This window comes from Acyrthosiphon pisum, chromosome A2 (assembly GCF_005508785.2).
Source record: "Acyrthosiphon pisum isolate AL4f chromosome A2, pea_aphid_22Mar2018_4r6ur, whole genome shotgun sequence".
NCBI classification, from domain to species: domain Eukaryota; kingdom Metazoa; phylum Arthropoda; class Insecta; order Hemiptera; family Aphididae; genus Acyrthosiphon; species Acyrthosiphon pisum.
In genome coordinates this window covers 8,518,608-8,546,124 of record NC_042495.1, presented here as the reverse complement: position 1 = coordinate 8,546,124, position 27,517 = coordinate 8,518,608, and the positions used below count along the sequence as shown (strand labels likewise).

At 27.7% G+C, this 27,517-nt stretch overlaps 4 protein-coding genes across 4 annotated transcripts; 1 reads left to right on the top strand and 3 right to left on the bottom strand.

Annotated features, from left to right (window-relative positions):
- Positions 1-3,312: 3,312 nt before the first annotated feature.
- Ufc1 (ubiquitin-fold modifier conjugating enzyme 1) lies at positions 3,313-4,945 on the bottom strand. The gene is made up of 4 exons (NM_001126166.2): positions 4,650-4,945; positions 4,428-4,559; positions 4,188-4,355; positions 3,313-3,913 (listed from the first exon to the last, which is right to left on the bottom strand). The coding sequence occupies exons 1-4, from the start codon at positions 4,764-4,766 to the stop codon at positions 3,830-3,832; spliced, it is 501 nt and encodes a 166-aa protein (NP_001119638.1). The 5' UTR covers positions 4,767-4,945; the 3' UTR covers positions 3,313-3,829.
- Positions 4,946-5,054: 109 nt separating this feature from the next.
- LOC100168791 (probable tRNA N6-adenosine threonylcarbamoyltransferase, mitochondrial) lies at positions 5,055-7,074 on the top strand. The gene is made up of 8 exons (XM_001952776.4): positions 5,055-5,201; positions 5,344-5,560; positions 5,614-5,872; positions 5,939-6,070; positions 6,148-6,352; positions 6,406-6,554; positions 6,621-6,829; positions 6,956-7,074. Exons 2-8 carry the CDS (start codon positions 5,379-5,381, stop codon positions 7,050-7,052), a joined length of 1,233 nt encoding a protein of 410 aa, XP_001952811.2. The 5' UTR covers positions 5,055-5,201; positions 5,344-5,378; the 3' UTR covers positions 7,053-7,074.
- A 96-nt stretch (positions 7,075-7,170) lies between these two features.
- LOC100169022 (huntingtin) lies at positions 7,171-22,424 on the bottom strand. The gene is made up of 52 exons (XM_008181229.3): positions 22,107-22,424; positions 21,864-22,047; positions 21,643-21,767; positions 21,385-21,538; positions 21,142-21,295; positions 20,913-21,076; positions 20,615-20,780; positions 18,956-19,320; positions 18,674-18,866; positions 18,408-18,607; positions 18,197-18,349; positions 17,881-18,041; positions 17,663-17,775; positions 17,493-17,587; positions 17,321-17,433; positions 17,134-17,246; positions 16,979-17,064; positions 16,748-16,865; positions 16,545-16,648; positions 16,281-16,466; positions 15,907-16,221; positions 15,555-15,715; positions 15,337-15,476; positions 15,131-15,273; positions 14,833-15,051; positions 14,553-14,761; positions 14,322-14,455; positions 13,069-13,267; positions 12,930-12,996; positions 12,690-12,869; positions 12,489-12,631; positions 12,268-12,381; positions 11,931-12,086; positions 11,583-11,733; positions 11,396-11,518; positions 11,099-11,329; positions 10,826-11,024; positions 10,634-10,748; positions 10,266-10,560; positions 10,043-10,176; positions 9,841-9,978; positions 9,671-9,762; positions 9,491-9,603; positions 9,232-9,432; positions 8,951-9,159; positions 8,728-8,887; positions 8,508-8,652; positions 8,010-8,094; positions 7,778-7,940; positions 7,538-7,698; positions 7,386-7,473; positions 7,171-7,302 (listed from the first exon to the last, which is right to left on the bottom strand). Exons 1-52 carry the CDS (start codon positions 22,169-22,171, stop codon positions 7,204-7,206), a joined length of 8,094 nt encoding a protein of 2,697 aa, XP_008179451.3. The 5' UTR covers positions 22,172-22,424; the 3' UTR covers positions 7,171-7,203.
- A 2,635-nt stretch (positions 22,425-25,059) lies between these two features.
- LOC100166282 (partner of bursicon) lies at positions 25,060-27,364 on the bottom strand. The gene is made up of 4 exons (XM_008181228.3): positions 27,219-27,364; positions 27,018-27,143; positions 26,809-26,933; positions 25,060-25,304 (listed from the first exon to the last, which is right to left on the bottom strand). Exons 2-4 carry the CDS (start codon positions 27,136-27,138, stop codon positions 25,134-25,136), a joined length of 417 nt encoding a protein of 138 aa, XP_008179450.1. The 5' UTR covers positions 27,139-27,143; positions 27,219-27,364; the 3' UTR covers positions 25,060-25,133.
- Between the last annotated feature and the right edge of the window lie 153 nt (positions 27,365-27,517).

The following is a 27,517-nucleotide window of genomic DNA, read 5'->3' as shown; positions in this document are numbered from 1 at the left end:
ATAGGAAGAGTCGAAGAGAAAGGCCAAGGATGGAATGTATGAAACGAATCATGATTGACATAGGAAATAATAGCTACAAAGAACTAAAGGAATTAAGTTACAAGAGGGAAGCATGGAGAACTGCAGCAAACCAATCAAACAATTTAAGAAGCAAAGAAAAAGAAAAATATTATTTGCATGAATAAAAATTAGTTTTAAAAAGTGTTTATCGACCGGTTTAACATACCCAGGTAATATCAGACTCATATGATATTTTATTTATGAACAAGCTCTAAGCGAAATTATTGATTTTAGAGCCGAACAATTTTTTTAGGTATATAATTTTATTGATACCTGCCATTTAAACTAGGACAACTATATAGGTATTTGACTATAAAGTGTATTCAATATTTTAACAATTATTACAAACTCCTCTTAAACAGCTTGGACAACAGTAGAAAAATATATATCTTTGACTTCAAGTGTTATCGTTACTCATTACTCGAGCATATATTAGCATATACAAATCCTCAGAATATGTAAGTTAAATTGTACGTATAGGGATACGCTAAAATGTTTAACAATTTAGTTAAGATACCTCGCTCCTGCCCCCCTCACCAAGTCTAGCACTGCTTAAGTGTCCTTCCGATATAGACAATGCAGCAAAACACATTGTTCAAACTATTGGCAACCAGTGGCGTACATATATAGGAGGTAGGCCCCTGGCCCAAGGGTAATCGGAAAAATAAGTCCCAAAAAAAGACCCTTATCGAAATACTTACCTATTCTTGTAGTTCTACGGTAAAGTTGTACTTTGTATTTTAGCGTGTACCTAATGTATAAAATGCTTGTATAGCTTGTACATAATATACAAGGCTGTCCTGACGATTTGCGGGGCCCAAGGCTGAGTAAAATTTCGGGGCCTAAAATGGAATTATCGACAGTTGGTAGTTGCATATATTATGATATTATATTATAGGCTATAGCCTATAGGTACCTAGGTATAAATTAATGGGGAAACGCGCAACTAGACTTATAAATATAGAATCTTGTATCTAAAACGATATTTATATTATTAAGTAAAGAAATTAATAACACAACATATCATATTATGTTTAAACTTAATATAATAAAATTGATAAATGAATAAACCAAAAAATATAGTAGGTACCTAATACAGTATAAAATAGATGGATGAGTGAGTACCTACTGCTCTTCTATACGGTAGGTTTCAAGAATATCGTTGTAATGGATGTGTTATATTTTAATTCAATGATATATTATATATAATAATATATATATATATAATATTAAAAAATCAGTGTATATGAACAAATTATTCTGAGCGGTGACGTTCAGTGGCGTATTTACGGGGGGGGGGAATGGGGGATAGATCCTCCCCCTTGACCTTTTTTTTTGTAAAATTAAGTTTACTTATTTTCTGTATTTCTCAATATGATACTACTTTTAAATTTTAAGTAGGTACCTATATCTGTTTTCTAAATGTTCTAGCCGTGGTAATTTGTCTGCTTTGATATAGGTACTATACGCCACTAGTCGTTCGTGGCATAAATATCGGAAAATAAAAACATATATCTTTATGGTGGTATATGGTATACTATATTTACATTTTAAAAAATGTTCATGGTTATAAACAGTTCAAAAAGGGTCAAGATAGTTTAAAAATTGTATTATAAATAGAAAATGCCAATAAAAATATTTAATGAACATTTCAAGAGTCAATGGCTATTCGGGTTGGGAATAAATACAACAAAATGTCAAAAATCGATTATTAGGAATTCAATAATATATTTACCGCTGAATATCAAATATCATAAAAAATATAAGTTCAAACACTCATATATAATTAATGTTCCGTTTAAGTAAACTTTTAGATTCTGAGTGGAATGATGAATGTAATGTAATGATTTTAAAATGATGTGTTTTTTTTGTGTCTGCCATCACGGTTTGGGAGAGTAAAACTGCTTCGATTTTCTTGAAAATTTAATGTAAGGCTCCTGATATATTGTTACAATAGCAGTTGAAAAATAATAAAAATATATAGGCACAATTTTTTTTTTATAAGCATTCAAAGTTCGAATTTTGACAAAATTTAATAATTATTTTGTAGTTAAAAATGTATAAAATGTTCAACTTTTATAGTTATGGATTGGAAATTTAAAACAAGGTGCCACGTAAATAGGTAAATATATAAATTACTTTATTCACAATAATATTATCAAATATACAATATATTATATACTTAGTAATAACTAATATCATAGGCTGACTGACCGTTTTCGCTCTGAATCGTTTTTCTTATACAACGATATTATATCATTGAATTTAAATTTAACACTACCCATTACAGTGACCTTCTTGTAACCTACTGTACAGCAGAGTGACATCCACTTACCCATTTTTTTAACTTAAAAATAATTTATAAAATGTCTTATGGCTATAAATAACTCAGTCAAAATTTTTTGAAAATATTATGTACCATGTATGGAATCTGGTAAATTTAACATTTATTTTATTTAAAATGTCAAGTTTCTACGGTTATTAGCTTTTAAATTACAAAAAAATATCAAAAATCAATAGATAAAACTTCTACCCAAAATGTTACTGAAAATACAGAAAAAAAACACACACACATTGTAAAATCAATACATTCTTTTGCTCCGCTCAGAATCTAATATATTGTAAATTAACTTTCCTACGTCTTAAATTAGTGAATGTGTCAATGATATCATTATATTTTAATTGGTCAGCAATTTATTTTCCTAGATATTATAGCTAAGTTACCAGCTGGTAACTTTTTTTGGGACACTACTTCGAAAATAGTTATTTTCATAATTTTAATCATTAAGTCGTTTTAAGCTCGATACATTCATTTGAATTCAACTAATGTAGGTAGGTATATAGGTAGTAAAAATTACAATAATTGAATGTATAAAGTATAAATGATACATTTTTTTTTGTTCATTAACTTTAATTGTATCAATAAAAGTGGAGCCTGTCCAACAGAGGAAAAGGTCACCCCCCCCCCCCCTAAATACACCACTGAACTATACTTATGTTAGGTGTTCATAAAAATACATAACCTTTGGATGCTGAAGAAGTAATTGATGAACTATAAAAAATCACAAATATTAGATGTTGTTTTAGTGTTTAATAATTAATAGTTATTAATAATACTAATGAAAATATGTGTTGTTAATTAATAATTAACAATAACAAATTAATTACATAATTTGTAGGTACAACCTATGTTCACGGCTTAATTATGAAGCAAGAATTTTAAAATTACATTCTTTTCAATAAACATGTCTTTGTAAAAATATTTAAAATATGTTTTTATTTATTAACATAACAAAAAAATTTGAAAAAACTATTATTTTATAGGTAATCAGAAAGAGTGAAAATAAAAATGGGTACATGCCTATGGAAACTATAGTGGAAAGAAAAAAAATTGTTTGTATCAAAATTTTTTTTAACTAACAATGGTTTGCCAAAAAAATTAATTTAATACACAAGTAGAATAAACATTTAACAATAAAATTATACAATCATCAATAATTTTAAAAAATAAATTTAAGAATATCATATTGTCTAAATAATTATGTTATACATTTTAAGACATATTTCATAATATATTATAAATGTTTGACATTAGACAACATAAATTTAATTTAATCTTTAATATATTTAAATAATATGAATGATTGTTTTAATGTGTATCATCCAACAGTTATGTTAAAATTAATATCATAAAATATAAAAATTATATATCACTTATAGCTCTCAAAAATTATTCCATGATAACTTTTCTGTAACTCTGAAATATTAATTAATTATCCTCTTCTTTTTCTTTGTATTTAACCACTCCTCTCAGAATTAATTCTGGGATTTCAACCGCCAACCATGGGCCCAACTACAACAGAACATAAATACATTTTAGAAAGATAAATCAAAATAAATGTACATAATAATATATAAAAAATAGTTATTACTACATTTGTTATTTATTTGTTCTTAATTTAATTTAACTTTAAAATTAAATTAAGTAATAACATTTTTATTTTACCAGTTTATAGCTTAGAAAACACAAATGTAAAAAAAAAAATTGTTCAAAAAGGTTTTTTGTAGATAAGATAGATAAAGGTAAAATAAAAAAAATAACTATTAACTAACAAAAAAAACCTTACACCAAGTGCTAAAGCGTGGGAGATACCAAACTTTGGTACATTTCTAGCCCACAATGGTTTAAAATGGTCAGATAAACATATTTTGCCACCTCGATACATTTTGGCAGTTTTACCATCAAGTTCAGGTAATGCAATTTCAGGTGCTGTAGTAGGGAAAGTTACTGGAATCTGAAACAAATATACCATAAAAATAATTTAAAAAAATATATATATATATAATTATTGAAACAAATAACTCACATCGAATTCTATGTCAAACTCATATTTCAATTGATTCTGAAACACCCAACACTTTCCAAACCATTTAGTTCCCTCCTTATTCGACTCTAGACGAAACCAATCATTATCGGCTGCTTTATTGTTCTGAACATACTAGAATATTAAAAATAAATATTTGAATTTAACAAATTATGAGATGTCATAAGTAGACAGCTCAGTGGTAAGAATCTTAACTGCCCTTACTTGGATTAGGGATTGGTATTCTTCTTTAAGTCTTTGTGGCCACAAATCAACATCCCGAGGACCGGCTTTTGTCTTTAGTAGCGGTATTGATGACAGAGCCTTTTTGGTGTTCTCCATGGTTTTAAAACGGTTATGTACACTGACTGATGACCTTAATTTATCAAAACAAATTACTGATGGACTTTCGATTGCTTGGAATTCATTAATTGAATGCCTAACTTAAGATCTTAGATCTCCCGAGGGCACTCGCAGTGCCGTAGTGGTCAGCAAGACACGACGAGACGTGTTACAAACTTACAACGTACCCAAATGTGAAATTACTGATAAAGTGATAAATGATAACACTCATAAACACAACCATGTGTGATTATTGTTATCTTTGGACTATTTAGACACTTTCCGGCTTCCCGCCCACCAGAGCCAACCACCCCCCGTCAACCTAAAGTTTAGAATTTAGAATATTTTTTTTTTTTAGTTTAAAGACCGTACCGACTGCTGTGGCCATTGGCAAAAAGCTTTAGGACGACTCAAAAATACAGATACATTATACGTGTGAGTATATTACATTCGTATTGCGTATTTTACACGAGCTCGTGGATTTATGAGACATATGCACAAAATGAGCTTGGGCTATGGGGAGTAGCGTAAAAGTCAAAATATTTAAACATTTTAAACTGGTGTTCAATATTTTTAGGACTTCATCATTTCATTCTCTACTGTCTTTTTACAATGAGGCTTTATCGGCTTCTCCGGTCAAGTTTGTGGTGTCAGTACACAAGGCAAGCCCACAGAAAGTATAGCAAATTGTTGGGCATTGAGACTAGCTGCGACGATACTGGATGTGCAATAGTGGACAGTGACAGAAATATCCTTGGTGAATACTTACAATCTCAACAGCAGATTCACCTCGAGTATGTAACAAATTGGCCCAGATGACAACAAAATATAATTGTCATTTCTTCAGTTTCGGGGGAATAATTCCACCAGTGGCCAGGGATTTGCACAAGCAGAACATTGATAATGTTGTAACACAGGCGTTGCAACAGGCCCAAGTTAGTTTGAATGATCTAGATGCCATTGCTGTCACTGTTAAACCCGGTTTGCCCTTGTCACTGTTAGTCGGTATGAACTATGCAAAAGAATTGAGTAAAAAATCATTGAAGCCTCTGATACCGATTCATCACATGGAAGCACACGCCTTGACTGCAAGATTAGTTGATCATGTAAGAAGTACATTCGTTATTTATTGTTACTCTGTATCAATGACTAATTAAATTAAATTTTATTAGAATTTACAGTTACCATTTTTAGTCTTACTTTTATCTGGTGGACACTGTTTGTTGGCTATCGTAAAAAAAGTAAATGAATTTCTGTTGCTAGGACAATCTATTGATGACGCTCCTGGCGAAGCATTGGACAAGGTAATTTAGCATAATGTTTGTTTAGTTTCTTCAAGTATGACATTGCAGTTGTATTAAATTATATTTTATTTCTTCAGGCAGCCAGGCGACTTCAGTTGAAGAATATGAAGGAGTTTAGAAATTGTTGTGGAGGCCAAGCAATTGAGAAAGCAGCATTGAAAGGTGATCCTAGAGCTATTGATTTGGGTACATTTATGACAAATTACAAAGACTGCAATTTCAGTTACTCCGGCTTAAAGAATGCTATACGATCTCAAATTCTAAAATCCGAACAGAAGCACGGTAAAATGTTTTATGTTTATATAGATTACACTTAACATTTTTATTTTTGTTAGAATTGAAAGGAGATGAAATTATCCCAGAAGTTTTCGATTTATGTGCCAGCATTCAATATGCCATTACGAAACACATATGCACTCGAGTACAGAGGGCTATTGAATTTATTAACCGAACACAACTATTGCCAGACACAAATCGAACATTGGTAAGTTTAAAAAAATAAATAAAAATAGTAACTAAACTATAGTACTAATTTATTTATTTTTCACAGGTAGTGTCTGGTGGTGTTGCTAGCAACATGTTTATTCGAAAACATTTGAATCTTGTGTGTGAAGAGGAAAATTTCAAGCTAATAGTTCCACCACCCAAACTTTGTACAGATAATGGAATAATGATAGCATGGAATGGCATAGAAAAATTTAATGAACATATAGATATATTCAGTCACCTTGATTTAGATAAAATTGATATCCAATCGAAGTAAGTTTTATACAGTTTAAAATAATATGTATTTACATTTAATAATTAAAAATAATATTTAACAAGTGTTAACAATGTTTGTATGTTCATTGTCATATATATTTATATTTAATAATGTTATTTTAGAGAACCACTAGGAAAGAATATTTCACAACAAATCACAGATATGGAAATAAGATGTCCTTCAGGATTTTTCAATAAAATATTTGAAGAACACAAATAAATATTCACATTTTATTTACTCATTGGTTTTTAGTTTTATTTTAAATAGTAATAAAATAACAATAATTGTTTAATAAATTAATAATGTTACGTGGTAAATGGTAATAGATCATGATTGGTCTTACATTTAACATATTTTGGAGTCCATAACTTTACTCCAAACATAATATAATATCTTGAAAAGGATTTTTCGACTTGACTGAAGATTGGAATGATTCTTTGTATAATTGCTTTTGGTTTTCATTAGAAAGCTAAAATAAAAAATTTTCTTACAAAAATGTTTTTTTTATGTTTAACAAATTATTTTTAAATTTATTATTCTCAATATCCTTACGCTATGATAAAAGTCCATTGCAGCAATGCATAACAATTTTCTATCTTCATATTCATAACGACCAAGCCTTAACCTAACGTGAGGAAATCTAAAAATAATCACAAATATAAATAAATCATATGATTTAGTGATTATATAGTGAAAAAAAATACATCGCTCTTAGCCATTTATTTTTTGATGAACTTATAAAAAAACTGATTAGACAATAAATTGCCATTGGTATTTGAAGACCTTGGGTAAAATTGCTGAGTGTTGTAATAACCCAATCTTGTAAGAGATCCAATTGTGATTCCTTAATCAATTGCTCAAATATCTTTAAAATAAAAATAAACAATAAAATATAAGAAAATAAGTGTTCTACAGTTGACAATGTAATAAAATAAAATACATACTTGATTAACAACTGTGCACATAGATGTCGGATGAGGTTGATTTGGAGAAAGAAATTCGCTGACAACTCTCATGAGTACGTACGATGCCGGAAATATATCTGTTAACACTTTAGCCATTATAACTGTTGTCACTTCTACTTCCAGTAAACATCCTTTCTTTATTCTAAGTAATGCATGTAATTTATGGATTAATATCAAATCTAAACATACAAATTAAAATGAAGAAACTTGCCTTTCAAACATGACGCTTATCTTTTCCATTTCAACAACAATCATATCGGGATCAATATCACCTTCGACATTTTCATTATAATGTTCTAAAAAAAAAATAGAAATAAAACACCAAAATACGAACGTATGGACAAAAAATAATTTGCTGAGCCAATGCAATAGTTCAGCATCTCTTACACTCTATACTCTAATTTATTATATGAAATCTATAAATCAAGACCTTAATAAATCATTTAAGAAGAAGTAGATCAAACTATTTTTTTCAATTAATTTTTGGATTGTTTGGTTTGAATTAAAATCTAGCCAATGTGGTTTATAAAGTAATCCAAAATACACACAAATAGAAAAAAATACATTTTGATCATTAAAATCTATCACTGTAAAAATAAAATAAATTACTCAAAAGTGATATGGATACCTCCCCCCTCAACCTACGGGCTTAAACTGCAGATATATTTGTGGCTTAAACAATAAGAAATCATTTGATATGGTCTCAAACCTGCATAAATGCATGATAAAAGTAACTGCAATGCTGGCAAGGAAAATCCTGGAGGAGCATTGGATAACCTGTCCAAAGCTAATGTTGTAATTTGCTCCACAATGTTTTCATTTGAATGTTTTACAAATATGATCCTTTGAAAACCCTAAAAATTTACTTTTATATCATATATATTATGCATGATGTGTGTTTACCGTTGAATACAGAAGAGTACACATACCTGTATAAGAGCTTGGTATAGTTTAAAATGTCTAGACGATGATACTAATTTAGTGAGGCCTTCCAGTGACATGAGCAATGCGTCTTCAATATTATCTGACCCATGTTCTACTATGTAGAATGCTATCGATATCACACATAGCTGCCATTCGCATTCATATCTTGACAGAAGAAAATATTAGGTATCACATTTTTAGAACTCAATTAGAAGAATATAAACTTACAACATTGAATATTCAGTGCATAGATGTTTTTGTACAAAATCCACAGCCATCTGCACAATTTCTGAACTATTTGGCAACACATTATTCATGATAAAACATCCTTCTAACAAATAAAGTAAGCCGTGTAGAGCGGCCAATTGGGTCAAACGGCAATTACTTTTGAGACCATTATCAATTAATTTCAACACTTTCTCTCGAATACTGATATCCTATTAATCAATAATACATACATTTCATTAATACCCGTAATATCTGTTCTATACCGGCCTTGTAAAAATTACCTCGGTAATAGAAATAGCCATTGCTTTGGCTGCAGCGATTATGACGTATTGATGTAACAATAGATCTTCATGGTGATGTGATTGCGATAAATCCAAACATACATTAAGCATCCATATATAATGTTCTCTTTCAGTGAACAAATCTGACATTACGAGGAGACATTTTATCATTTCGTTAATTTGTGATAGAGAACCTCGTGTCTAGAATGTACAAATGTATAGTATTTAGATTTTTTAATCTGTAGTAGTTAAAACTAACTTTTGGTTCCATCCACTGGTTAAACACTTCCTTTAACAGCAATATACAAGAGTTCAGATCCAAGCCACTTCCATTTAATACATTGGTCCTTTCGTACAACTTCATTTCTAACACTATTCACATTTGAAAAACAAATTTATTAACTGATAATCAATTTGAAAAATTTTAGACAAATATTACTTGAATTTCTTGGTGCAATATTATTGGAACTTTTCCACTGATCTGTTATTGCCGTTTGTAAAAATTTTACTGACAACTGATGATAACTATATCTGTTGGTAAAATATTGAATAGACAAATTATGAAGAGTAGTTAATTAGTAGATATTAACTAATACAAAAGTAACAAACCGATGCTGGTCATGAATTCTCTCAATATTAGCTCTACACTCATAACGATCCAATAATGCCTCTTTACCAGCTGTTCTTTTAAATGTGCAAAATGTTGAGTATATAAGATCATTGACTTCTTCTAATTTCACAAACCACCTAATAGTTAGTGGTTAAAAAATGTTAAAAAGCTTTTAATGTTTATGTTATAATAAGTAAATACTTATGACAAGACAAGTTGAGTGGAATGTCTCTTGACACGTGTAAGAATTTATTGTTGGTGGTATCACCGGGATAACATTCAAATAACGTCTGACTAAACAATTGTGTAATTCCATTTACAGCTGCACTACTAGCCTTTTAGAACAATATAATAAGAATAATTTACAAACACTTACAATACCATTTAAAATTTGTTTGGACATGAGTGTATAAATTCAACTAACTTGTATGCGAGAGATATGTTCTTCTTTCGGTATATCAGTTTCACTGGATGGAACTAAAACGCTCAACAATGTCATCCAGGTCTCTTCAAATTGTTGTTTACTGTTCCAGCCAACTACACTGAGTCTAGACACAAATTGTTTGAGTACATCAATTTCTTGCAATACATCAATAGGCATTGCTGGTATGTTAAAATCAACAATATTGGCTGGTGTTTGCAACATTTTCCATGTAATGGGAGGTACACGCACAAATCCATTTACCATTGGATGACGACTTATTATTTGTACGATTAAGCTAAAATAAAGATTAAAAATAAAACACACATAGACATCTTATATAAATTATACTTTTAAAATTGTATTATTACCATGTCAGTTGGTCTAGATGAAAATTTGACAGTAATGGTCGAGAATTTTCCACCCAAGAAAGCAAAGATGAAATTTGCCGGCATATGGGTACTAAATCTGTAGTCTCTGTATAGTCTAAATAAATGGCAATCGATTTTAGTACTTTTAGCTAAGATATTAGAACATACTACTATCTTTATTATTATACATACAGTCATCAGACATGATCAAAAGTACATCCTCTGTAATGAATTCTACCACTGACACTAATGATGAAGCTATCGATCCCAGTTCTGTGGAGCACAACTCATTAGCCAACCCACAGCCGTTAAAAATGTTGTATGCACACTTGAGAAGCAATTGTATTCTGCTAGTAGCAGCTGTTCGTTTGACCAACTTCCATTTTAGTACCTAAAATAATACAAGTATGTATTGACGAAATTTGCGTAACATTGTAAATTTAATGTTTTTTAAAATCTACTCACTTCAAAAAGTAAAACTGTATATTTCAAAAGCGTTTTGTTAGAGTCCATTAAAATAATATGTTCTTTTGAATTGTGTTTTGACAAAAATTTAACACATTCTAAAAACTTTGAAATTGCTGGTGTTAAAAACCATATAATTTTAATAAATTTACTATCTTCAAATAGTTGACTCATACGCGTCTTGTACATATTTTGTTTTTCATTTAATTCTTTGACCACCGGTAAAAATATCTAAACAGATGCGATCAAAAACAATATGTAACTTAATTTATAATTATTTCTTATTTATCTTTTTACTTGATGAAATCTAGGCAAGGAACTACATGCTTGTTGAATGTGCTCCACTAAGACAAATCGAGCAGCTACAAACAACGGACACAATTCCAAGTTAGTTGTATCTTCAGTTAATAATTTCCATGACTATAATAACAAAATGTTAGTGATAAATATATTTGTTAAATAATAAATCATTAAAAAATTCTACTTTTATAGTGATTTGAGTTGATACAGTGAAACAATATTGAAGTATATCAAGATTGAAATCATCACAACGCATAATAGAGATGGCATCTTGCAATGGCAAATTTGACAATAATTTGGCTGACTCAAAACTGGGACAGTCATTTCGACAACATCTAATAAAAAATAAAACAAAATAATAATTAATTACTAAAGTTTATCTGAACTTAAACTAACTAAAACAACAATTAATATAAAAATAATAATTTGTGATTTGAAAATTTGGAAAAAATACTTTTAACCCAAAATTAACATATTTATGATTTACAAGGCCCCTAGCTATAGAACAACAATTATATGATAATATAATTACCTTATATTTACTTGATCAAAATACCAATTTTTGTCTATTAAAATGTTTTTAATGTCCAGAGTATTGACAGTTTTATTTTGATCAATTTCTACACTTGAAAAATCATAACATTGAGTACCAAATTTATTGAACAATGATATCAATATACAGTAACGACTGAAAAAAATAAAATATTAACTTACTTTTTTATTCGTAATAAGTTTTAATAAATTGTATTACAGATTGTATATAATATATTCTTGTTTGTTCTAATTAATAAAAATAGAAATTAATTTATTATAGCAATATTTATTTTATATTAATTACTAATTAAAATAAATAATAAAATACTTCTTACTTCTTTATACAAACATTTGAATTTTTAAAATACTCTAAGATCTGTAAGGTTTCTTCTTTGCTTAATTGATTAGAACTTTCACTAACAGGCAAAGCGAGAAGGTATTCCATTTTTCTAATTAAAGATAAATTGTTTATATTTTTGTTGAGCAATTAACTATATTTTATAATTATTATTTACATAAATAAAAGTTTTGAAATAGTCAGAAATTCTAATAGTACCTGATTGCTATAGAGCTAGCAAATTGTGACAATGCTAAGTGTGGATCTTCTAACACAGCAGGTAAAATTAATTTTATTACTTCACCGCAATGTGCAGGATGTGCTTCATTCATACTTCGTAACAGTTCATTAGTTAGGTCCAGCTTAAAAAAATAAAAACATTAACCATGTATATAAAATAATAATATATTAAATAACTACTTTGTCATTAACACATTTTTCGGTTACAGCTATTATGTGCATCAAACTTAAATTTTGATCTTTATGTATGCAGTTGAGAAATTCTTGCGTTGAAGTCTCATTTCCCATTTCTAACAGTTGAATGACACATTCAGACAAAAACCATTTCAATAACTCATTGTCTAAATTAATATTTTTATTCTAAAAACATAAGACATATTTTAGTAAAGCCAACAATTTATACATGTTACCAATGCTTACTAATACTTCACATAGAATCAAAAAACAACCCTTTTGAACAATACTTAGATAAAAACAACGACCCAATCTGTATAAAAAGTAAAACATTAAAATTAATATTAATATATTATGTATAGAGGTAAGATAAATTGATAATTACTGAGATTCTGTAGAATTTGTATTCAATATTGATTTCCAAAATTCAATATCGTTGTGATCTAAAAGACCAACTAACTGTACCCAGTGCAATACAAGTAAAGGGTAGACCATTGACAAGGTCATAATATTCTTATGAAGTTTAATAAATATTGAATCGTTAAGAAAATTCCGTAACGAATTTACAACTTTTGGAAAATTACCTTAAATAACAATATTAACAGTATTTAAATATTTTAAAACAAAAATTTGAATTCGTGAATTATTAATAAACCATTTATTGTAAAAATGAATAAATCCAAAGAGTTAATTATGAAAGGTAACAAACAAAATAATATACTTAAAGGCATATAGTCATATGGACTATAATAAAAATAACTGATATACTTCTTGTGTAATAATTAACTTAAGGGTATTTTTTGGTCATTATGACTGTCCACACATTTATTCCAGTAAACTCAATTCTATTATTGTGACTACCACATGTTAACACTATATTATAATATAATTACTATATTAATTGGGGAAAATTTCGTAACTACAACAATGTTTCTCAAACTAGGGGCTGTGGCTATATTACCAGGAGCTGTGAAATATTTATTTTATTTAAACTATTTTCTTAAAGCGTTTACAAAAAAAAGTTGACAAAAAAGTTTGAGAAGCACTGATCTATAATACAAAATAATAAAAGTAGGTCAGCCCGACAAAACTTAAAGAATAAATCATATAAAAGCAATGTACGACTGTCATTCAACCAATTCCCTATAACGCACATTATCACTTCACAAATTTGGAATTTACTATAAGTAGAAAAATTGTTGTCACTTTTTCATAGTATTTTATCAAAGAGGCGAGTATATGGGTCAAAAATCCTAATTATAATGTTTTGTCACAAATTTTGGAAATGTGACATCTTGTAAAAAAAATGTAATACTTAAGTGGGTACCTACCATATTACAGGAATTACATGTTGCAGAAAATCAGTTTATTTAAATTATTTGACATATTATGTTTTATGCTTTACGTTTTGTTGGGCAAACTATTTATATTATTGTGTCTAGTAGATTACAAAATTATTTTGAAATAATATAACGCAGTGTTAACCTGTGGTAGTAGCAATAACAGAATTGTGTTTATCGGTAAATTATATAGGTAGTCTCGACAACAGATAAATACCTACACAAGATATATTTATTTTGAAGTAAAATGTGACCGTATTTCATTTTGCAATTATTGATTAAGATTTATTAAAATTACCAGATTGCACTATATATTGACAAGTTAGAAGAAATTCTGATAGTAAGCACACTTTGCTTTCACAATTAGGTTGAGGATGACTTAGGGATAGTATGATATCGTTGGTAGATAAATATATAACTCTAAACAAAAACCTGTAAAACACACAAGATTGTACATAGTGTAAGTATGACATAATATATTATTTTATTTTATTATATTAATATATATTTATTAATTAGTAAATTTTACTTGGAAAAAGTATCTTCACCAGGAAATTTATTTTTACTTAATATTGATGCATTTAAAGGGTCGGACTGTGTACTAAGTTCAAATAAATTTGAGCTTATTGATATGTCTGATTCAGAAATCCTAAGTAGAATTAAATCTTCAGATTTTTGAATGAGAATTATGATTAAATTGGATAGTACAGTATTTAACCAAGGTTCCAGGGTACATTTCTAAAACAAATTTATCAAAAATACAAGTTTTATTTTAATTATTTAAACAATTATTATTTTCAAATACATACTTCTCCATCATAACAAGTATTGAACATAACATGGAGTTGTTGTTGAATACTATAAGAAGATGGATGTAATGTTAACAACAGATTAATCAATGATGGCAAGGATGCTTGAATTTTGCAACCACCTAATGATGTATAAAGAGTATCATATAATTGTCTAGATTGTTTTTTCCACTTTTCTTCACTGCCTTCCATTATTACAAGACTTAGAATGCTCACCACCTGAATAAACAGATTGATATTTTGAAGAAAAAACACATCCATCAAATTACTAAGGTACTCTGTAAATAGCTTAACTTACTTCGTTAAACTGACATAATCTTAATAACATTGCAAATAACATCTCCCTTTGAGCTTCAAGTTCTTTTAAATCTGAAGAATTTACCATAAATGCTGATTTTAATACATAGACATATTCAACAATTGGTAATATTGCTGGGATACCTAGAACATTTGATAATTTACTAACTGTTGATAAATAGTAATGAATGCAGCATATTAACATACAATACAGTTCTGGAGGATATCCACTAGCCATTAATCCATCACATAAATGTATAGCTTCGGGAATTATGTTTGATTGACTTTTATCTTCAGATAAATTAATAAAAAATTGAAATATAGTTGAGATAAATTTTTTTGGATCCCTATAATTTGAATTGTATAATTGTAATACTTAATTAATCATTGAAACTAATAATATAATAATAAATTAATAATATTACCTAAATAAACCATTTTCAAGATAATCAAATTGGCTAAAAACAAAATTCAAAAACTCATGTTTTGGGTCTATCACATTTAAGTTAACTTTGCTTTGAAGTAACACTGTAAGTAAATCTAGAATTGAAGATTGCAATTCTACATCTCCAGTAATTACATATTCCTAAAATATTGTTATTGTTTATTAATATAGATAAAAAATATAAAAATTAATTAAATTAATAAAAAAGATTTTCATGTATATAATAAATTAAATATAATTTACAATATAATGTAGTACATGGAGTTTTTGTTTACTTCATAAACAATAATTAAATATTAATACATTGTATCAAATAAATATATATAACTAACCTTCAAGCATTTGATAGTCAATGGTCGAAAACATTTTAGATTTGAAGAAAAATCTAAATTTTCTGAACTAGCACAATACAGTTTTCCGCTCATTGTTGTTCGTCTATCTCTTTCATCTTCCCAATGTTTATTTGCATGTTGAGTGACTTTAATTTTAGTATCGATAAAGTTTGATAAACATTCATAAGGTGTTTGTAATGCTTGAGTGTACATGCACAGTGTTTGTAAGTCATTTTTAATGAACATAGAATCTTTTCTATTAAATATTTGTTGATTTGATGATACATTATACTTTGATGTCAAACACTTAAACAACTGAAAATAAAAATGTTTAATAGTAGATAACTAGTTAATAAAATTATTAGGATTCATACTTCAGCCAAAACTTTAGAGCTATAACTAGGTGTTAAATTAAATATTGCAGTTAAACAAAGAAGTATGCGATCTACGTGTTGTTGGCATTCAGTTGTACTTATAAATGTTAACAATATCTTTAAAGTATCTAAAACTGATTCAAGAAATCTTATAAATTTTTCATTGCTTGTATTTTCTAGAGACACCTACAAAATTTATAATATATTACAGTGGTACAAAATATCAATATCTAATGTTAGTATGTTGTTTAGTTGAATAGTTACTTTGTAATTGTTGTATGATGATTTAACTACAGATTGCAATTTATGGTAATAATTACTATGACTTGGTGCATCTCTTAAGTTTTTTTTGTCTTTATCATTTTCGCCTAAACAGTGTATAAATATTATTTTTGTGAAATACTATTTTTTAATAATATAAAATAAATAGTAAATAAAATATTTTAAAAGCGTTACATGCAAATTACCTGGCTTTTGTACTGAAGTTGGGGTATGTGTTGGTTCTCTATAGTCCAGTACTACGTTTCGAAAAACGTTTAATAACTTTAGAACGTGTTTCCATAATTCATTATAATATTTCTTTAACTAAAATAAAATGTATACTTAAAATTTGGAAAATATACAATGATTATGATTTTTCTATTTGTATTACAAAGTATGGTCATTCAAAGTATATATTATTATTATGATAAACTAACTTTATCGTCTTCAAACCATCTATTATATTTGCTGAAATCAATCTTATGTTCTTTTATACTAATATTTTGTGATGAATGAATTAACTCTGAAAATGATATCATAAAACTGTTTGAAAATAACTTAATGCTTTTTAAAAATACATAAAATTATATACCTGTAATTAAATTTGAAGATAATTTTAACATCCAGCAATGCATTTCTAAATCAAAAGCAGCAGTTGTTAATGTCATTGTGGAAAGTATAGACGTGAATAATCCTGAACATGAACTAAAATAGTATTATATTAATATAAATTAAAAATAACAAAAATTGAATGCAATTTTTATAAATTATAACACTACCTTATACTTGAATTTGAATGAAGTCCTTTAGTAAATGAACACTTCCAAATATTTGAATATTCTGGTGATTTGAAAGAATTAGATAAAGTTGTTAGTGCTTCAATGCATCCAGCCTAAAAAATAATATTTAGTGTCATAATTTCAAAATATAATTGTATTGAACAAAACTCACAACCACAACAGCCGATTGATTTTTAATAAGATCGCTAGTCAAACGGTTTATTATACGGGATAAAGAAGCTTCAATATACATATTGTGGAATTTGTCTAAAAATTTAATTTAATACATTAAAAAAAATATTAAAATTGATATCATAATCATGGCATAAATTTTGTACATACAATTTTGGAGCTGAAGCATATTAGTACAATACAGACTTGTATTTGAACAAACCCATGAGGTAATGACGTCTTGTTGCATATAATCAATTTTATAATAACAATTATGAACAATACTAGAACAAACATAAAAATAAAATGAAAGTTATAAATGGTTCTAATCAAACATAAATAAAAATAATAATACTTGATACAAATTAAGTATACAGTTTAGGCCTTACCTCAACAAACATTTAGATGCTGCACGTCTCACACTATATTCATTATCATAAAGATATTTAAAAACTATACGATTCAAAATTCTATCTTGGTACATTGAACTATTAGTTGCAAAATAAACTGTCATAAAAGACAGACTTTCTATGATTTCTAATAATTTAACCTGTAAAAATAAATATAATTTAGAAAAGTAAAGCTTGAATTCAGAGAGAGCCATATGTTTTGTCTGTTTCATCATTAAGCTAACAGGACAACAATGTGACTAACTCTGTAAAATAAAACTGTGGAAATTAAATATTTGAATAAGAGAAAAATTACCTTAACAAGCCAATAAGAACTCAAACCTGACAATATTGTTTCAAGTATAGGAATGACACTATTTGATATATTACTATTTAAAAGAGGCATTAAACATACTGATACAGCCGAGAGTGAATGACATACACATATATATGAATCATCTTTTAATCCCTAAAAATAACTAGTGTTTAGTCCAGTGTTGTTCAATGAAACAATGTATAAAAAATACTTGGGTAATGATATTGATTAGATCTGTAATCACTATATTTGATGACCCAACTGCACTGTTTTGTACTTTAAATGCACCAAAATTATTTCTAAGAATTACTTCAATAAATGTGCCAACTAATTTAATTGCCATGCCTCTCAAAAGATGATCTTCATGACTGGTATAGCTAATAGAAACATTTAGTACTGTTTCTGCAGAATCTAAAATGTACAATATAATGAAATTACATTGAAATTTAATCCTTAAAAAAAACTATATACTTTTACCTGATGAGTTGTAGGTAATAAAAGCTAAATTTGGATCAATTTTCAACATTTCTGTTAGACATCCAAGTGCTGATGATTTAATACCAGTCCTGATTGATTTACTAGATTCTGGTGCCAAGAAAAGTGTAACCATTTTGACACACAGCACATTTAAAGGAACATCCTCATAAATATGGTTTAAAAATTCCAATTCCTATAAACCAAAAAATTAAAGTTTTTAATTTTTAATTAATTAAATATAAATACTTTTAGCTTTCGATCAACTTAATTAACATAACATACTAGTTGTAAAACTGATCCAGAAGCTGAATGATAACTATGTTCAGAAGTTATACTTTGCACATCAAATTCCGGAGTGTTTTCATATTCAGAAAAAAATACATTATCCACGATTGAATCAACCTCACTCAAACTATCATCCCCAAATTCTGAGTACAAATTTGTCATCGAATTAGCTGATGATAATGAAGGTCTAGTTGATTCCATGGATTGTGAAATTGACCTAGGTTCTTCTTCAAATCTCGGTAGAGAAAGTTGAACAAATGATGTTTCTAAACTTTCAGATGAACTGTAGTGAAATGATTTTTGTAAGCTTTGAGCTAATGTTCTAGGTATTTTAATAGAATTTACAGTTGTCTGCATTTTAGCTATAATAAAAGTATAATATTTAAATGAGAGTCCATTTGAGAAGTTGTACATATTAATTATGTTGAGAAATTTAGGATTTTCACTTAAAATTGGAAAATATTTTTTTACTAAACATATACACAATACAATGATAATTTTTTCAAGTAATACAATTTTTTTAGCTAGATTACATTTATAATAAGTTTAGAGCTTACACATTTATAGGAACATTTCAAATTTTTAACCCAGTCGTGCCGATTCTGGTATTGACTCTGCACACCGCATGTCATTTGCAGTCAGAGTTGTATTTTTATAAACAGCAACAACTTTTTGTGATTCCATAATAGATAACCATATTTGAAGTCTTATTTTAAATTCTGAGTGGAACGATGAATATATTGATTTTACAATGATGTGTTTTTTTTTAAATTTAAAATTTTATTTTTATTTTTGTGACTGTCATCACCTTTTAGGACAGTAAAACAATTTTTTTTTTTATAAGCATTTAAAGATCAAATCTTGATAAAATGTATCGAATTTAAAATTGAATAATTATTTCATAGTTAAAAATTTATAAAATATTCAACTTTTATATCTAAGGATTGAAAGTTTAAAACAAGATTCCACGTAAGTAGTTAGTTCTGTTACCAAAAAATTTAAAAAATACATAAGCACAGTTTATTTTTATTATCATTTTAAGCTCAAATTTGCACAAAATTACATATTAAAAACCTGGAATAACTATTTTTGTTATATTGTTGTGATTGTATAATATTATTTGTGGGTGCTTGAAACTTCTAAAGTATACTATAATATATCTATGATAGTACCATGGTTTGTTGTTGATGTATAACGCGTTACCTAATGGATATTGTGATATGATTAATTTAGAATTTATTATAGATACCTATTATAGATAAAATTTTTTTTAATACCATAGATAAGTATATAATATGTCTAATACCTAGACTGACATACCATCTTCGCTCAGAATAGTTTTTTCTTTTACAGTGATATTATATCATTGAATTCTAATTTAATACTATCCATTATACGGAGACCCACTTGTAACCTACTGCACAGCAGAGAGACATCCACGTACCCACCTTTTTATTCATAAAAATACAAGTCTTAATGGCACTATCACGTAAAAATTTGAAACGTTCCTAAAGATCATATATGTGTATTTAGGTAACTCCTAACTTGTCAACTTTGTTCAATCCAACATAATCCGGTGAAAAATCTAGTATTACATGAAGAGATGACCACACTGTGTATCATACAAGATAATCATAATAATTTAACTAAACTAACCAACTTCAGTTTCATAAAGCTTTGTTTGATTTAACATTTTTTTTTTTGTAAGCAATTGCAATGTATCTCTTGGACAAGATAAAAAAATTTGTGTTAATGTATCTAGTGCACACATTATTATATTAGAGTCTGGATGCAATATTGTAAAACAACAAAATCTAAATATCTGTAAAATAATGTTAGACTATTAATAATATTTATATAATAGTTCTTATTATAATTCAAAAATATTTATTTAATTGATCAACAACTGATTTCATCCTAAAAACCAATTAACAAAATAATATTTATCTAATACCTGTAAATATATTTTTTGAAGAATTTTCGATTCTAATTTCAATTCGTAGGAGTTATCACAAATTTGATCAGGATAGAGAATTGTATTTTTAACACTATTCAATATGCCAAGGATTACGCAACTCTCTGCCCATGCACGTTCCGTCCCCATTGACTTGTTAATATCTTTAAAAATTATATTTTATATGATTATACAGTAAAAATATTTATGTATATAGGTAGTCATTTACCATAAATTAAAACAGTGTTTATGAGCAGCATGTGTTTAATGAAAACCATAGGCTTTCTGCTAGAAAGACTTAATGATTCTATACAAGTAACACTTGATCTTCGTATGATTGAAGAATCTGTAACGAGATTGTTAACGAATGCTTCTAACAACATCTGCAAGACATTGTTATTATTTATTAATAATTCATATTATTACTGTCTTTAAGATGATTCAATTTTTATAACTTATTTTCATAACTCACTTTTATATTGCTATCAGACATAATATGTCCTAAGCTTTGCATGATTTTTGGAAAAGTTTGAGCCAATATTTCTGCCACAGGATCTTCTGTTCTCATAGCAATTTTTTTTATACAAGGTATTAAGAACAAAACAAATTTTTTACGACTAGCTGGGCTAAAATAAATGGAATGATTATTTTAATTACATAATCACAATAGCAACAATAATTATTAGTTAAACACCAGTTTTTATATATCGTTTATAGTTTTTAAAACTACCTGATTAAATGACAAATATTTCCAAATCTGGATAAAGCAGCTCTTAATCGACGAACAGTATCATTTTTCTTTATTTCTTTTAATAATTCAACAAATATTTCAACTTTACGATAATCAATCATGCACTAAAATGATGTAGATAAATAAAATAATATATAATATAAATTATAATACATATATAGACTAGAATATAACATTGGTAAAATGGTATATATACATACACGAACAACTTTGTTTAGATTTTCCTCAGCTACCATTCTTATATTAGCTTCAGAATGATCACACATTTTAAATAAACTATCCATCGACTTGTGTAAAAGATCAGGGAATGATGAAAAATTCATAACAATTGGTGCACAAATTAAATCGGCAGTAACTCGACAATATTTTTCTTTTTCTCCAGACCTTTAAAATTAAATTATTTATATTATCACAATCGCATAAATTAAATTTTTGATACTTACCGTCCAATCAAGTCATTTGACTTGAGACCGTCTAGAGCTTTTGCAAGTTTATCAATGATCGACATCGCTATAAAGGTAAAAACAAAGGTTCACCAAAGAAAGTATTTGTCAATAACAAAGTTTTGTCAATAAGTTAGCCATCTCCTAACCAAGACAAAAAAAATATATGAGAACATTTGAATTCTGGGTTTATACAATCGTACAGTAGGTGACAAGAATATTGTAACTAAAAAGCTCATACAATTTGAATCAATTTTTATAAACAAATTAGCAGGTATTTTCTATGTGCTGACAATGACAATAAGCTATTTTTTATTTTTAATAATAAATTCAGACGTGAACAATTGATAAGAATTATACTGATATAATGATTGTAGTTAGATGCACGAATTAAGATATCTTAACACAGAATATAACATATAATATAATTATTCTGTGATCTTAATTCGTGGTTAGATGATAACAATAAAATTGATTATTAAAAAAAATTATTTATAATTTATATTTAAATCAAATAAAACAGTGTTTGGAAAGTTCCTTTAAATAAGGAATTAGTTCACGTTCACGTTCATCTTGTTAAAAAGAAACTAAATCGTATCTTGTTCCTGGCTTAATTAAAGGAACTACTAACTAGTTATAGCTGTAATATTAGTATTAATATTAGTAATATTGTTCTATATGGTTATAGTAATTTAAACATTCGGTGATAATTTTTATTTATCTATCGCGCGGTTATTTGTTGCAGAAAAGAACAAAATCAATTTTTTAGAAAACTAGTTTTGCATAAAAATTTTTTTTTTGTTAGTTTTATATTTTTTTTCTTGACTTGAAATCTACCGAGAATCTTTCACTTTTGGTCAATTTTTCCCCAAAATACCAACTAGATTCATTTTCCTACCAGAAAATATGCTGAAGTAGAAAATAAAAACATTTTTACTGCCCCATTAGGTGATGACTGACAAAAAAAAAACAACAGACATCATTGTCAAATCAATTCAATTATCGCTCCGCTTAGAATCTAAAAAAAGGTCATAACTCATAAGGGGAGTGGGTCTATCTCCAATGAATCGCGGACGTTTCGCCCCCGTCGTTTCGTCCCCGTTAAAAAAATGAGCCAACGGACGTTTCGTCCCTGTCTATTAGAGATAGGACATTTGGCCTCCGGGAGTTAATATTATCGTCTTTGTCACCGAACAACGCAAACAAAATTGGTAATCTTACATGTTAGGAAATTCCCAAAAATAATATTTTGAAAAAAGTTATTAGTTTTATTAAATCAAACTTAAATTTTGTGGCCATCTCCACATATTAATGTTAATTATATTGAAATTGTACGTTTTTTTAAAATAATTGAAATTTTAATTTAAAAAAAAAGCCATTTAAATGTACTGATTTAAGATACCGGGGGCCAAAAGTTCTATGGGTTGGTAAATGACATCACATAACTCCGGGGGCCAGGATCTTATGATTCTTATGATAATGCAATCAATTTCTCGTTCTGGTCAGAACTAAAAAAAAGTAACGGAGAAAGTATAGTTAACCGCGGCTGCAGTACTGTACATGTAAGCGTTGAGTGTACTTAGTCATCGAATAGGTAAGTCATTGTAATGACTAGGCAGGTGTTAAAATTGAATTCATTAATCATTGATAAATCATTCCGACATTGCATAATAAATGAAATTATGAAAATGTGGTTCCATATTATTCTGATTTTTCGATTTCAGTATGTACTTATAGTAACTATTTATGAGAAACCTTGTAATACATTTTCAAAAATGTAAAAAATCCTGTTTATCCCTATTTTTTTTTCAATTATAAAAACATTATTTGGAGTTTTTTTTCAACCCCCTCTTCTTAAAGTAAAAATTAGACTCACTACCCTACCAGCAAAATTGGTAGGTAAAGTTTAAAATCGAACATTCTATGCTCCATTCTGAATAATCTAATAGGTAGATACCTATATATTATATCACACATATGTAAATATTAACTTTTAAAATGTGTAAAATATCTAAAAAAAAGTAATGTTTCGGGCATCCTAACTTTTTTTCAAATATGGGGGTATATAATATCGGTACGCTAGAATATCTGAAAATTTAGTTGGGGTACTCAGCCACCCTGAGACCCCCCACCAAGTCAAGCCCTAAATATATTTAATATATTTTTGTATACATAAAAAAAATTATACAGTAGGTACCTACTTATGGATAGATTTATAAATAATTATAATAATAATATAAATATGGTGTCTTGTCGGCGTGGCTTTAAACTTTTAATATACCTAATAAATAATAATATATCACCACAAAATAGATTCTAACTTACAGTTTAATGCTGCCAATTTTGTATTTTAAATTCAAAAAATAAAGTTAGTACCTAGCTTAAGAAATATTAAATTATTTAACTTACCCGAGATGGGTATAAATAGGTAGTTAATATAAATTAATCAATTAGTTTATAAATTCTAAATAGAATGACTTAGTCGGCGATGAACTGTACTCGAAATGATTTATTAAAACTGTGAGATTTTGGCACTGTATATTATAAGTACTGTGTATTGTATAGTACTATATAGTGTATAGAGCACGATTATCTACTAATTCTACAATTTATAGATAACTGTGTTCTAATGTTCTATACATATAATTTATTTTATATAGTGACTATTGACTGATGAGTATCAAATCTCGTAAATTATCTAGGAATTTCAAATAGATGGTAAGTAAATATATTTTCTTATTATTATAGTATTATTAAAAATGTTTATTTAATATGCTTTTACATTAAATCAAAAAATAAAATTATAAAACATTCAAACGATTAATGTATAATTGTATAAACATTAAATAATATAATATTGTATAGGTAGGTATTTGTATACAAGTACTGCATTGTACATGTAGGTATCTACATGAAAACGTTTATAGGCTTAATTTTTAAAACTATCTATATATTTAATAATTACAACACTATTAAAACAATACGATGAAAAAGTTGCTACATATTATATGGATTTTAAAACATAATCTATCCGGAAAAATCTCCACATTTAAAACATTTGCAGTCCGCTGGTTCTTTTAGTTTTACTTCCAACGTTGCCAATTTATCACTGGTCAATCTTACGCCATCGGGATCGTAGCAATGTGTGAGAGCGATCATTCTCTCCCTCAAAAACGTTTCACGACAACAATAACATTCCTGAAATCACGATATAATATCATAAAGACAACGAATAATAATTATAGATAATTAAATTTTAGTTATTTGCCATAAATTCGATTGGAATAATCTATGTGTTTTCTATTGTATTTCTAAATAAAATACTTATAGAATCCTTGCGAAATTATAAATTTTAGAGATGAATAGAAGAGTAGTTATATAACGTTTCAAATTTATTTTACGTTTGATTAAATCATGGAGCTAAACAGATGCATCATAGATTAGTCTATAATTCTGTGCTTCAATCGTTCATATATTTTGATAATGATAATATTTTATGTAAATATGTAATATAATTAACGTACAATTATAATTATTTATGAATAAAACATTATAGGTAATAAGAATTTTAGATATAAGCAATAGGCATATAGAATAGATTTTAGACATTTCGAGTTACCTAACTTTAAAAAGAGGAAGTGTTGGTAACCGCTCTGCTGTATTGCAGTTTATTTATTGCAGGTATCGAGTGTACCTCGTTATAGAGTAAGTTACTGTAATGCATGCGTTAAATATGAATTAAATGATAAACCACCATTGCATACGAAAAACGATTCTAAACGATGACGGTCTGTAGGCCTATTATTTTTTGATACATATATATTTTATACTGCTATAGTTCTATCAACGTAATATATTTTACTATTGGTAATATTCTAATATATATACCTATACAGTAGGTAGGTTGTAATTATTTTTCAATTTTTGCCGAAAATATTGCATTTAAAAATGTCGTTGTGTATATAAACTATAATAAAAGGTATACGTTAAAAGTTTCAAGTCCTCATGAATAATATTTTTAAAACATAATAAAATAACTAAAATCGTTCTTCTTTGTTTAAATAACTATTTTCGTCCTAATTTGAACATCAAATGTCTACAATACAAAAATTGTGCAGACATTTATTTTTTTAAATTTTTTGTTTTCAGTATGAAACTATGAACTATATATGGCTTATGAAGAATTTTGTATTAAATTTTCAACTCTTGTCCCTTAGGCATAACAATTTTACATTTCATAAATATTTGACTACCTAGGTATACAGAATTTAAAATTAAAATACATAGGTATAAGAAAAGTCGTGCTGATACATCATTAATATTTTTAAATAAATATAATAACAACTTATTAAGAATCTCGTGTTAAATTTTCTATTTTAAAGTTTTTGAACCGAGTGAAACATTTTTGTGTGTAAAAATTCCCGTTTTCCCCCGCCCATAAAATACTGGACATTACATTTATTACTTTTGATCCCGTAAAGTATACCAATTAGATTCAATTTTCTAACAGAAACCACCTTCAAAGTTGTAAATCGAAACATTTTCCAAAAGGTAACAAGACATCTTATGTGGATGACCTACACAGAAAAAAATTATACTACATTGTAAAATCAATACATTCATCTCACCGCTCAGAATCTAAAGTTAAAAGCATGGAAATACCAAACATATATTTTATTAAATTTTTAAATAATAATAATACTTTTAGGAATCCACTAGGAGTAATGACACTGGGTTGTACTTGTGAATTGCACGCTCCTTCACACTTGTTCACTGCTATGTCACCATTACATGTCCTCTGAAGTCGCCCAAGTTCGTCGAATTCCTCTAAACGTAATAAACAGTATTGTGTTAAGCAATTGTTACACGTTTTTATGTTAGAATTGTTTTAACTAAAACGTTAAAATGTACCTTTAATGATATGCAATTCAGAAGGCAAAGTCTCACATTCTTCTGGGTTATCTTCTGCAAGTACGTTATTATGGACTATAATAATCGCAATGGAGATGATAAACAATTGAGTCGTGTACATAATGGCTAATAAGTATTTAGTTAAAAATTAAAATGTGACAAAATTTTTTTTACACACAGTATAAGTAAATAAGTACTTACACAATATAGCTGCCAATAAAGTTTATTGAAGTAATCCAGATCAGGGACTGATCAGTTAGTAGAGACTGTTAACGTTCACGACAAAACTGTTTATGACTTCCAGAGAGTATATTAAAGCTTCCACTTAAAACAAATATAAGTGTTATTGAACAGAGAGGGTGGTTTAACTTATCCCTAGGGGGTCTTGTAATATAACAATTTTTGTGATGTCGAAACAAAATATGCCACTAACAGATTTTATTTTTAAAAGTAAATATAACTTACTAATGAAGTAAAAAAATATTCGAATTATTACAAGT